Source organism: Mustelus asterias, chromosome 13 (genome assembly GCF_964213995.1).
Source record: "Mustelus asterias chromosome 13, sMusAst1.hap1.1, whole genome shotgun sequence".
Classification (NCBI taxonomy): Eukaryota; Metazoa; Chordata; class Chondrichthyes; order Carcharhiniformes; family Triakidae; genus Mustelus; species Mustelus asterias.
The window spans coordinates 79,062,965-79,076,393 of record NC_135813.1 but is presented as its reverse complement, the minus strand read 5'-3'; the positions used below and the strand labels follow the sequence as shown (position 1 = coordinate 79,076,393).

Here is a 13,429-nt window from a genome sequence, read left to right as displayed (position 1 = left end):
AATGTTAGCTTTGCATTGCAGTAACACTGAAATGTTTTGTTTTGACAGGAAACACTTTCGAAAAGGAAACGTGTCAAAACCTTTTAAATAAATTTGAAACTATTGCAAATTTACAGGTAATTATTATGCAGTACCATTCGATGTTTGCCTCAAAATATTTGGATCAACTAATTCAAATACTGAAATAAAGTCCTATTGAAAATCTCTACCAAATTCCTAGTGGTCAAAGTTTATTGAACAAAACTGCTCAGGGTTCAGCGCAATCTCGCTTAGAAACCATTGTGTGGTTTGTATAGGAAGTGGTCAAAACTAAGACAGTAGGATGTATTGCTTTTGTTGAGGTTAAGATATCTAATTGAAGTTAAGCACAGTGTTAATACAAGCAGGGGACCATTCATTTGTGCTGACTATGGCTAATTTGGAATGTGGAGTCTGATGTTGGGTGCCCAAAGTAAAAAAAATTGTTCCACAGTATACCCACCTCAATCTTGGCCCCGCCTATTCGCAGTGTTATTTGGCTTGGAGGCTGCTGCAATATTCTGGTGATGTGGCTTGCAATGTTAGGCAGTTCTATTTTGCATAGTGCTAAATTGCCTTTCCAGCAAATATGCTTACCTGTGCAATAGATTAAAAGAAAAAGTTTTATTCCTGAAGTTGTCTTTTCACAACCTCAGAATATCCAGAATCGCTTCAGTGTCAACAAATTATTTTTGAAGTGAAGGCACTGTTTTCACTTGGGGGAACACAGAAGGCAGCAAAGTTCCACAAACATTAAATGACTGGATAATCTGTTTTAGTGATGATAATTGAAGGATAAATATTGGCCAACACACCAGGACTCCTCTTTATTGAATAGTGGTGTAGATATTTTACATCAACCTGAGCAATCAGACCAATAACTTTTGGTTTTATATTTCATTCAAAAGATGGCATCTCTCAATGCAGCACTTCCTGAGTTTTGCATTTAAATCTCAGCTTATATGATGTGCTAAAGATCTGAATCAGAAAATCATGTGTTCAAGATTCACTCCAGATGTGACACTGAGCAAAGGTTGATACTTGAAACATTTGTATATTTTAATTCTTATCTTTAATTATTACTGACCTTTCATCCTTGGTTTTCAGGAGTATTTTGATGTATTTATTTCACTGAAAGATTATGAGAATCCCAAAGTGCTTTCGCAATTGTATGACGGACAGATTCAAGCCTATGCAAGTATGTGGTCCAATTCAAAGTCAGAAAGGGAACCGGATTGTACAGGTGGCCCAAACGCCAATGTGAAGACTTCAACGGAGACCAGACTATATAAACTGTCTCTCCTGTTCCAAAATCCAGAACAGGATGTTTTATCAGAGCTTGCATTGAGGGCACTTGCTTATGGGAATATAGGAGAGGCTGTAAATATTTGCAGGTAGGAATTATAGAAACCTTGGTATATAAACTGTTTGTTACTTGGATTTGGCTGAACTATCTAATTGTGTGTGTTATTGTGCGTGTTGTCATTGTGTGTATGAATCAATGCGCCCCTCAATGACTAGAAAGTGCTATTTGCAATCTTGTTAATTAGGTAATGATGTCTGGCAGGTTGGAATGAAGGTAGAATGTTTTTGAAATTTTGTTTTCTCCTTTCATTCCTTTTTTTATATGCAGTGAGCTTTATGGACAGCACAAAAATCATCAGACTGGCCAAGTATTGTTCCATGTGGCACAGAAACTATGTCAGATGTTGGAAAGTAATGTTCCCATGATAATTCCAACTGGAATGAACTTGCCTGCAGTTATTTATGAATTAGCCTGCCAAGCTACCACTATCTGCAGCAATGGTAATTTCTTTCTGAGATGTTTAATTTAGCCCTAATGACAGCTAGCTTTTATCACTTAGATTCTTATCCTTGGATTTTTTTTACCTTTTGAGATTGTTTTCCTCAATTTGGTAAAATAAAGGACGATACTTGTGTTTTGCCCCAAAGCATTTATTTTTATTTAAGTAGTAATTGCTCTCGTGTCAAACTTATTTTAACAATGGAAATCTATTGCAGCAACAGTATCTGAGAAATTAGTAACTTTTAATTGTTTGATAATTGGTTTATTTCCTTTACTGATTAATGTTCAAAGTCAGTGTATCCAGCCCCCATTCTAATTAAGAATGAAACACAGTTTACTGACAATGATGTAGATGAGACTTGTCACATTTCGGGTTGAGTTTATATTCAATCTTTGTGGTGCAGGAGCTATGTTTGACATTGAGAACAGAAACCTTATAATGAATCATGAAATTTGGTCCCATTCCAGTGTACGGTCCATTACTGCACGAACATTTTGCGTTGTAGGTCTGCTCTCGGCTTGTATTTAAACTTCTTGACTAAAATAATACAGAAGTGTTACAATTTAATATTAATGTGCTTTTACAGACCTTTTACTTGACTGTGAAGAATTATGTAAAAGCACTCGTGCTGCTATGGATATTTATAGACAGTGCCTAATTGATGATTATGGATTTAGAACAAAGGTATGATGTGATCTTTTGTTACGTAAATGTTTATTCTTAGCCTGTTATAAAATAATCATTTATAATAATAACATTGCATCTGGTGCGCATTTCTTATCCATCACACTTTCTGTTGCTATGAAAATTTCTCCACTTGTTTTTAAAGTGACAAAATCAAGGCAGTATTTGGTATGTACAAGTTCGCCCAGCAATTAAAAGAAAATAATTCTAGCTTGTATTTTAATTAAGCAAACTGACTAACCTCAACACCTTTTTAATAAAAAGGAAGTCCTGGGCTCTAACCCGTAGCTCAAGAGCAATTAAACTGATCTCAAGTATTGCTAATTTACAATAATTACATGTTTTGGCCTTAAAATTGTTGAAGCTTTGCCTTATCAGAAGAAGAATATTGTACATTACAATATGTAAGGCACCTGTCCTTATAAAACACAATGGGGGCACCGTCACCACAAAGTCTGCAGTCTAGGATGGACAGTACTTAGCACAGACTAGTTGGGCTGATTGACCTCCCAAATGTTCTATGTAATTCAAGCCTTGCTCGTATTTTGAAAACAAATAAATTTTGAAAATCCAATTACTATTGAGCAGTACACTGAAGATATATTAATCTTATCAGTCTGTATATAAATAAATGGAACATGTTAAATGCATTTTCTTTCAAACACATCACACTTCCTTCGTCTAATATCTTGACAAATACTCATAGTTTCTTCTAACTGATTCATGTGAAAGTTTCTTTGAGCCAGTTTACATGTAAATATCTCAATTTTCATAAAACAGTGGTACAGAACTTCCAATACAGCTGGCGTTAATAACCACAAAAGTTAATTAATTCTAAATCTGTTATTTAGGTGTAAATATTGAAGTTTAATTTGGGATTCGTAGGATTTGCTTAGGTAAGCTGTATCTATTTAAACGTCTATAAACCCCATCAACTTCTATTTGAAAGACCACTAACAAGTTAGGACCTTTAAAAATTCCGATTTCTTTACTTTTCCATTTTGGAATGCGTCTCTATCAGAACTTTGGCATCATCCCTGTTATGGCTTTAGGTATTTGCCAGATATTTTTCTTGTTCTGAGTGCCAAGGATCCTTATGATCACAAGCCTTCATCATTGCAAGTTAGTTATTATCCCTAAAAACAAAAGAAATGTGACCTTGTGTGGTACACTAGATTTCAATCTATATCAGAATGTATAATAACTACAAATGTTTTAAGATGTAATTTGTGAATTTTCAAACAATATTTGTGTCTACTTTAATTTAAAGATCCTCCAAAATGATGCCATCTCTAAACCCATCTTCTGCTTCCCTCCCCTTTCAGCATTCTGAGCAATTGTTTCCCCCCGACAATGCTCTGGCGCACTCTGCAATCACCCATTCCCTTCCCAGGCAAAATATGCAACATCTGTCCTTTCATCTCTTCTCTTCTCACTGTACAGGACCCTAAACACTCCTTCCTAGTGCAACATGATTTACTTGCACTTTTAATGTAATTCAATGTACTCGTTCCACATGGTGAGTTCTTCTGTATACTGGGGCGCCTAACAGTGATAGGGTGATTGCAATGTGAGGTAACTCAGTTCGGTCTGCAAATGTAACTTCAGGTCGTCTGCTTCTTTAATTCTCCACCCACTCCTATTCCCACTCTGACCACTAATACCATTCAACATAAGCTTGGGGAATAGCATCTTTTCTTTCAGTTAGACAAAGTCTTTAGACTCAGCAGTGAGTTCAGTAACTTTGGGTCATAACTTTGGTAGCACAGTGGGTAGCACTGCTGCTTCATAGCTCCAGGGACCTGGGTTTGATTCCCGGCTCGGGTCACTGCCTGTGCGGAGTTTGCACATTCTCCCCGTGTCTGCGTGGGTTTCCTCCGGGTGCTCCGGTTTCCTCCCACAGTCCAAAGATCTGCGGGTTAGGTTGATTGGCCAAGCTAAATTGCCCCTTAGTGTCCCGGGATGTGCAGATTAGCGGGTAAATATGAGGGTTAGAGGGATTAGCAGGTAAATATGTCGGGATATGGGGATAGGGCTTGGGTGGGATTGTTGTCGGTGCAGACTCGATGGGCCGCATGGCCTCTTTCTGTACTGTAGGGGTTCTATGGTATGGTTCTATGGTAATAACCCTTGCCTGTCTTTTCAGAAAGTGCTTCTTGAGAGTGATTCTGCTATTCCCATTTATGTTGTCTCCTCAATCCATCATTTGTTTCTTTATTTGTCCCATTACCACTTCCTTTTGCCTTTCATTGTCTGTTTTGTCGGTTGATCTCTGCCTTCCATCCTAACACAGTCCTTTTATTTTTTTCTTCTTCCTCCTCCTGGGCTTAAGAGCGTAAGAAATAGGAACAGGAATAGGACATTTGGAACCTCAAGCTTTCTCCGTCATTCAATAAGATCATGTCCATTTTGGTTGTGGCCTTAATCCCACTTTCCTGCCTGCATAACCCTTGACTTCTCTGTCAATTAAAAGTCTGATTTAACTCAGCTTTGAATATGTGAAATGATCCCACCTCCACTGTTCCCTGGAGAAGAGAACTCCAAAAAATTAACAGCCCTTGTAAATGAGAGACCCCTTATTTTGAAACTCTTCCACCAAGTTTTAGATTCTCCCACGAGGGGGAAGCATCTACGCTGTCAAGCCCCATCATAATTTTGTATGTTTCAATAAGATCACTGCTCATTCTGCTAAACACCAATGAGTATACCAATGCTCAGCCTTTCCTCAAACCCTTCAACTCAGAAATCAGCCTGGTGAACCCTCTCTGAATTACTTCCAATGAAAGTAGGTCCTTCCTTAAGTAAGATCACCAAATCTATACATAGTACTCTAGATGTGGCCTCTTCAATGCAAACTTTCCTATTTTTATATTCCATCCATGCCTTACACTTGCTTAAACCATGTTATAGTCTTAAAACTTGTAATTTTTTCCAGTTCATTGTTCTGAAAAGTTAACTTTATTAACCTCTCTAAACATGCTGCCTGACTTGCTTTGAGTTCCCAGAGCTTAAAGGGTTTTTGTTTATTGAGGAATAAGAATCTTTTGATTTTACTTATTTAAATTGTTAGATTATTAACCTGCATAATTCTGTTTGAGAAGATGACAACTTTGGAAACTGACAAAGACCCATATGACGAGTGGACCTTTGAAGATTTTTTCACAGAGGACGGCATTGTGCTTGATCACCTATCAGTGATGCCTGTAATGTATGAAATTGCAACCTCATTTGTGCCATATTCTCCAGGTAAACAATTTACATGTTTTATATCTGACTTGTTTTCACTTCATCTAGCTTGTTCTTGGTGTAAAATCTTATGTTTGATTTTGCTGTCGGATTGATGATGAGACTCGTGGCACTTGCTGTTATTTGTGTGTAAATATGCGCAGCAATTTTAGGCAAGGAGCAAGGCTGAAGATAAATGCCCAGTATCCAAGATGCATTCACTCTGCAATTAGCTTTGTAAAAATAAGCATAACACTGTGACTTACCATTGTTACGCATTGAATGTTGAAGCTGCTATCCATGTGTGGGAGATGAGGACTAAATTCTCCACGTTGTTGTAGAAACATAGAAAACTACAGCACAAAAACAGGCCCTTCGGCCCCACAAGTTGTGCCGAACATATCCCTACCTTTTAGGCCTACCTATAACCCTCCATCCTATTAAGTCCCATGTACTCATCCAGGAGTCTCTTAAAAGACCCTATTGAGTTTGCCTCCACCACCACTGACGGCAGCCGATTCCACTTGCCCACCACCCTCTGTGTGAAAAACTTACCCCTAACATCTCCCCTGTACCTACCCCCCAGCACCTTAAACCTGTGTCCTCTCGTAGCAGCCATTTCCACCCTGGGAAAAAGCCTCTGAGAGTCCACCCGATCTATGCCTCTCAACATCTTATATACCTCTATTAGGTCTCCTCTCATCCTACATATCTCCAAGGAGAAAAGACCGAGCTCCCTCAGCCTATCCTCATAAGGCATGCCACTCAATCCAGGCAACATCCTTGTAAATCTCCACTGCACCCTTTCAATCTTTTCCACATCCTTCCTGTAATGAGGCGACCAGAACTGAGCACAGTACTCCAAGTGGGGTCTGACGAGGGTCTTATATAGCTGCATCATTATCCCCGGACTCCTAAACTCAATCCCTCGATTGATAAAGGCCAGCACACCATATGCCTTCTTAACCACCACCTCCACCTGTGGGGCCGATTTCAGAGTCCTATGGACCCGGACTCCAAGGTCCTTCTGATCCTCTACCGTACTAAGAGTCTTTCCCTTTATATTGTGCTCCTTCATCCCATTTGACCTGCCAAAATGGACCACTACGCATTTATCTGGGTTTCATGTCCATCTGCCACTTCTCCGCCCAGTCTTGCATCCTATCTATGTCCCTCTGTAACTTCTGACATCCCTCCAGACTATCCACAACCCCACCAACCTTCGTGTCGTCGGCAAACTTACCAACCCATCCCTCCACGTCCTCATCCAGATCATTTATGAAAATGACAAACAGCAAGGGTCCCAGAACAGATCCCTGGGGCACACCACTGGTGACCGACCTCCAATTAGAAAAAGACCCATCTATACCCACTCTCTGCCTCCTTTGGGCAAGCCAGTTCTGGATCCACAGGGCAGCAGCCCCTTGGATCCCATGCCCTCTCACGTTGTTGTGTTTTTTTACTTCATGCATTTGTACCCTTTTAACAATGTAATACTTAGTAATTATTGTAATTACATGTAATAATTGTTAATTACTGCCAGTCAACCTCTCTGACATTGAAAATTAACTGTTACAATTGTGGAGTCTCTCCTTTAGATCGTAATTTTTAAAGAAATATCAGATTTAAATATTTTTAAAGGTTTACTTTTCCTCTTTCTCTTAATCCAATCTTTTAAAAAAATTCTCTTTCTGCATTTGGTTTGGCACTACGTTGTCCACTCTAATTTGCATTTCCTTTTCGATCCTTCTGTTTATTTTCTGATTCTTACTATATTTGCTCAAACTCCAGATGTCATGTTGCCCTTGCTGCACCATTATCATCTCGCGTTTTCAGCAACTTGGTGCATGAAAATGCCTTCAGCTGAAGATGGCAGGGTCAGGTTTAATTAACAGCAGGCACTGTTCGATGTCCTGCTATATCAAAATTTGGCAATGACCATCTCCCCATGATATTCAGTAGCATTACGAACCCTGAATTGTCAACATCCAAGAGGTTAATGTTGGCCCGAAGCTGAACTGGACCAGCTATATAAATACTGTGGCTGCAAGAGCAGGGCAGAGGTTTGGAATTCTGTGATGAGTAGCTCACTTCTTGTCTCCCCAAAGCTTGCCCAATATCTAAAAAGGCACAAGTCAAGCTTGTGATGGAACACTCTCTCCACTTGACTGGATGAGTCGAGCTCCAACAACACTCAGGAAACTTGACACTGCACAGGACTAACCAGACAGCTTGATTGGCTGCTCATCCACCACCTTAAGTATTCACTCTCTCCACCATCAATGCATAGTGGCAGCCTTGTTAACCATATAAAAGATTCACTGCAATAGATTGCCATGCCTTCTTCAGCAGCACCTTTCAAACCTGTAACCTCTACCACTTAGAAGGACAAAGGCATCAGATGTATGGGAACACCAACGCCTCCAAATTCCCCAGCAAGCCATACACCATCCTGACTGTCACTCTTCACTGTCGCTGGGTCAAAACCCTGCAACTGCCTTTCTAATAGCACTATGGGTGTACCAACAGCAGATAGACTGCCATGGTTCAAGAACGCTGGCTCATCACCACCTTCTCAGTGGCAGTTAGGGATGGACAACAAATGGACTCGCCAGCGATGCCCACATCCCAGAAAATAATAAATAGTAATAAGAAAGACCTCTACGGTGACTATTTGCTTTTGGACAAAATGATTCCGTTAATGCAGTGCAGAGTGACATTCCTACGTCTCCAGTTTCAAAATATTAGTCCTACACTAGTTGTGCAAATTGTCCCGGACAACAGGATTCTTCAGTGAAAACAGACACCGACCCAGCTAATTAATTCACAGTGCTATATTAAAATTGAGAATTTTTTTGGCTAAAGTTTTTGTGCCCTGCTTCTGCAAATGTCAAGGAAGTGAGTAGTTTAGAAGCGATATTGGAGCAACCATCAAATAGAGGCAAGGACACTAGCTTATTATACTTGCATCTTTTTCTAATCTAAATTAATGCTCCAAACTGATATTGTTCCTAATAGTAGAATGAATGGTTGAAAGCACCCCATCACCATTTGCTGAAATGCCTATAAATGATTCTGAATTACTTTTTGGATGTTTCCATTGATAAAATGCATTTTGTTAAAACAATTTTCCTTTTTGCATTATTGACTTGATTATGGAAAAAAACTTTATTAATGAAACAATTGCGTTTGTGTTAAATGGCAATCAAAGAAACGCAATAAATCATAATTTAAGTTCAATCTATTTCCATTATCAATTACAGAAGGTCTGCACGTATATCAAAAATAATTATGTGAAATGCTTGATATTTTAAGTAAACACAGTAATGATACATGATATTTTAAGGGCAGTTATTTTCATTTTCTAGTGATTGATATTGTAAATTTTTACACTTCGGCTATCTTTTTGTCTTTTTCCTTTTGTCAGGAATGTTTTCTGTTGTGTGAAACACTATTGAACAATATCTTTTGCTTAAGTGAGAGGAATTGTAGTTTTTTGCTTTTGGAAATGTTACTAAATATTCAGGGAACTGGAGAAATTAGAATGGATCCATGACAGCACAAATTGTTCATGGCCAGAAGTCTTATTGTATCTAATGACCTAGAATCATAGAATATTAAATCACAGAGATTGTCATTTGATCTGATGTCTTCCATGCCAGCTCTCTGCAACAATGACTCAGCTAGTCCCGCTCCCCACCCTTTACCTGTGGCCCTGCAGATCTTTTCTCCAAGTGCTTACTGAACTTCCTTTTGAAAACCATGATTGAAACTGCTTCCACCATGCTCTTGGGTGCTATGTTCCTGATTTGAACCACTTGCTGCATTTTAAAAAGAAGCCTTTTCCTCAAGCTGCCATTTCTTTTGTTGCATTTTACATTGAGTACAATTCCTTTGGCTCTCATTCCTTCTGCCAACAGGAACCGTTTCTCCATATCTACTCTGTCTAGACCCCTCATGATTTTGAACATCTCTATCAAATCTCCCCTAAATCTTTTATTCTCTGAGATGAACAGCTCCAGATACTCAAATCTGTATTTGTAGCTGAAGTCCTTCACCATTGGAGCCATTCTCATAAATATTGTCTGTACTTCGGATTCTGTGCTTTATGTTCCTGTGCTTCATAGTGGCAAGTTAAAGTACATTAATCTGGCATTCATCTAGCTGCTAAAATCATTCCATTTACAGGTAATACTACAAAACATTAAAAGTATTAGATGTGAAGTCTGAAAATCATAGTTGAAAGCATCTTGTTTTTGTCAACAAAATCTCTCGATTAGGGAGGAGCGGGTTACTATACAATTATTACTATTACTATATTCATCTGGTAACCCAACTAGTTCATTAATTGGCCAATTCTGCAGTGATTTAGAAAACAGAATATTGTCCATGGACAATATTTTGTATATAAAAGAAGTCCAGCTAATTATATGGACATCTGAAGAAATGGAATGCAAAGATAGGATTTAGTTGGCCTTGAGTTTTTTGTCTATTAATAAAATTGTAATATTTAGATTTAAAAATAAAACTAGCAACATCTTAAACTTTTATTCTCTTAAATTCTTTTTTTTTGGTATACTTTGTATAAAATTTAGACTGTTACTTATAAATTATTTGTACTCTGAACAAAGTGTTCCATAACCGCATGTTGCTGGTTTGCAAATCCCGTTGCTCAGCAACTATAAAAAGGTGTTATAGATTTTGTGAGTCATTGAACTGAGGTGCAATTCATTTACTGCCCTGTGACATCTGGTAAAGTGAAGGAGATTTAGTATATAATCTTAATATCTAGATGATGAATCATTTTGACACTGTTCTTCTTTTATGCAGATAAAAAGCTCTATCCATTGGAATGCATAGGCTTGCCATTGAGCCCAGGTGTAGAAGGTATTTTTTATCGTTAACCAAACCTACTGATCTTTATAAATGGCAAGTTTGATATATCATTTAATGTTAAAACTGCCTGTTAAAAGGGATGACAAGTGGCTTGCACACTCCCTGTTCATAGTTTGGGTTCAGCAACTCATCAAAGCTCCTTCAGACAGCACCTTGCAAATATGCAATCTCTACCACTTGGAAGGTCAAAGGTAGCAGATGTGTGGGAACACCACGAGCTGGAAGCTCCCCTTCCTGACTTGGAACTGTACCAATGCTCCTTTATTGCCACTAAATGAAAATGCTGGAACTCCCGCTGAACAGTACTGTAGATGCATCTACATCACATGGATTCGAACAGTTAACGAAGGCGGCTCACCCCAAGAGCAGTTTGGGATGTTGACCTTATCAGTGACACTTGCATTCCAAAAAGGAATTGAAAGAAATATCCAGTCTCGAGATGAAATCTCTCCTCTGACTGTAAGCATCTGCAAAAAAAATAAATTTTGGCCAATCTTAATCCAGTTCCACTGGACGAATGTTCCCTGTACTTGGTAATGTTTGCTATGTCATTCAAAAGTAATAGGGTGGCTGATTGAGAATCCATAGAATCTCTGCAGTGCAGAAGGAGGCCATTCAGCCCATTGAGTCTGTACCAACTCTCCAAAAGATCACTCTACCTAGGCAGACCCTCCTCCCTATCCCCGCAACTCGATCATGGCCAATCCACCTAAGCTACACATCTTTGGACTAGACAGTTGGAAAAATCACTCTTGCAGTAAGGGATTTATAAATCTTTCTTCACAATCTCTCTCCTGAGGTTGATTTTTAATCTTTGTTTTGTTGAAGCAGTGTTCCATGAAATCTTGTCCTATGTTGGTACCTTGTCTGATGTTGCCATCATTCAGATATGAGCATATGCACTATATAAATGGGCCATTCGACTGTTCAGGGGAATTGCAGCTCAGCCTAAACCTGCTTCTGTCTTTGTCATGTGTATATGTGGTGGGCTCTGAAGAATGATCACTTGTGTCCAACCAGAATTGGCATCCGAGTGATCATCCATGCCTCATGTTTAAGTTAATACAAAGAACAGTACAGCACAGGAACAGGCCCTTCGGCCCTCCAAGCCTGCACCGATCACGTGTCCTATCTAGACCAACCGCTTATATCCCTCTATTCCCCGTTTGTTCATATGCCTATCAAGATAAGTCTTAAATGTGGCTAACGTAACTGCCTCAACCACCTCATTTGGCAATACATTCCAGGCCCCCACCACCCTCTGTGTAAAAAAAAAACTTCCCCCGCACATCTCCACTGAACCTTCCCCCCCCTTATCTTGAACTTGTGCCCCCTTGTGATTATCATTTCTGCCCTGGGAAAAAGCTTCCAACTGTTCACCCTATCCATACCTCTCATAATTTAAAACAACTTCTATCAGGTCACCCCTTGTTAATGTATCATAACGCCTAATGATCCAATGATTATTAGATTCAAGACGATACCAATTATGGAAATTATTGAAAACTATTTGTGAATATAGCAGTGCATAAACATAGAAGATGGTAAATTAATCAACTGTATAGTTGTGTACCTTTTCATCCAAGTTTGTCTTAGAAAGGAAAAGTGTACCCAACAGTGTGACAGGAAGTGGGGCCCCCCCAGATTTTGTAGCAATTTGTTTCATGAATCACTGTGTATATATAGTGTTTAAAAAAAGAAAGGACACTTACAGAAATTTTAAATCTTTTATATACAGGTGAGAACCCTTTGAAACCAGTTTCTACACCCATGACCATCCTGCTACAGAATTTACAAGAGTATAGTCAGCTGCAACTAGCTTTGCAGCTAACCATCAACTCTTTTGGAAACTGTCATCAACATTCTGTGTCAAACAATATGAATTCTGACTTGACCCAAAAGGTAGGTTAGCACGCCAGTATTTTGTACTGATAAATATTTATTTATGCTAATCTTTCTAAGTTAGCTATAATTTTATCTCTGTAAATGTTTATTTCAAAATATCTCTGCACATCGGCTGCATGGAATATGCTGTCTTGTACTACCTTTCAATTAAAGTAAATTGCTTTCATCAAATCCACAACCTGCATACCATAAGGAATGAAATCGTAAACAGGTTTCTGTCGGGCTGATTGTTTTGTTTAGCAGTTAGAGAACCAACGGGATTCCCCACCAGTTCTTTTGCGTGGTCGGGGGCCGGGGGTGGGGGAGTTGGTAGTTCAATGCAGTCAAAATGGGCACTGTCTCACCTTCCCCACAGTCAGCAGCGCCCTTTTTCGTGATGCCAGGTCCCTGAATAAGGCTCAATGTCTGACAAAGGGGAGGCCATCAGAAAATCCAGTAAGGTTTGCTGGGTGGCCTTTCGAGGATGTGGAAAAGCCATGCAGCCTCAAGTTAATCCCTGAGCCATCACTAAATTTCGGGGGGGTGGGGTGCGGTGGTCGCCATGCTTCCGTTAGTGATGGGCTGTGTTAAATCCAGGATGAGATTCCTGGCCGCTAACTTTATTATTAGGTTCACCTATAATCTAATCATGTTTGAACGGATTATTGCCTGCTAATCATTGATTATTTTGTGCTCTGCATGTAATTGAGTTGTTTCTTTGCTTGCTTTCTTACTACTGAAATAATTTTACAATAAGAAGCAAACTGATTCCATATACTTGTGCACAAACTATTTCCATAAAAGTGTGTTGTGTGTCCAAAAGAATATATGAAGACTGATTTTTCTAATTTGAATATCTAAGTCTGTCAAATGTTGATTGCTAGCTGTTACCCCCTGTGAGTGCTGGGGTAATC

General features: G+C 39.1%; 1 protein-coding gene across 1 annotated transcript in view; it reads left to right on the top strand.

Moving 5' to 3' along the window:
- Positions 1 to 13,429, top strand: part of kntc1 (kinetochore associated 1) — a 122,381-nt gene that overhangs the window by 45,138 nt on the left and 63,814 nt on the right. Inside the window, exons 33-39 of the mRNA XM_078227056.1 lie at positions 49 to 116; positions 1,126 to 1,412; positions 1,652 to 1,824; positions 2,413 to 2,510; positions 5,612 to 5,756; positions 10,566 to 10,622; positions 12,370 to 12,533. Of these exons, the coding sequence (XP_078083182.1) occupies positions 49 to 116; positions 1,126 to 1,412; positions 1,652 to 1,824; positions 2,413 to 2,510; positions 5,612 to 5,756; positions 10,566 to 10,622; positions 12,370 to 12,533 (992 nt within the window). The remainder of the gene's footprint in view (positions 1 to 48; positions 117 to 1,125; positions 1,413 to 1,651; positions 1,825 to 2,412; positions 2,511 to 5,611; positions 5,757 to 10,565; positions 10,623 to 12,369; positions 12,534 to 13,429) is intronic.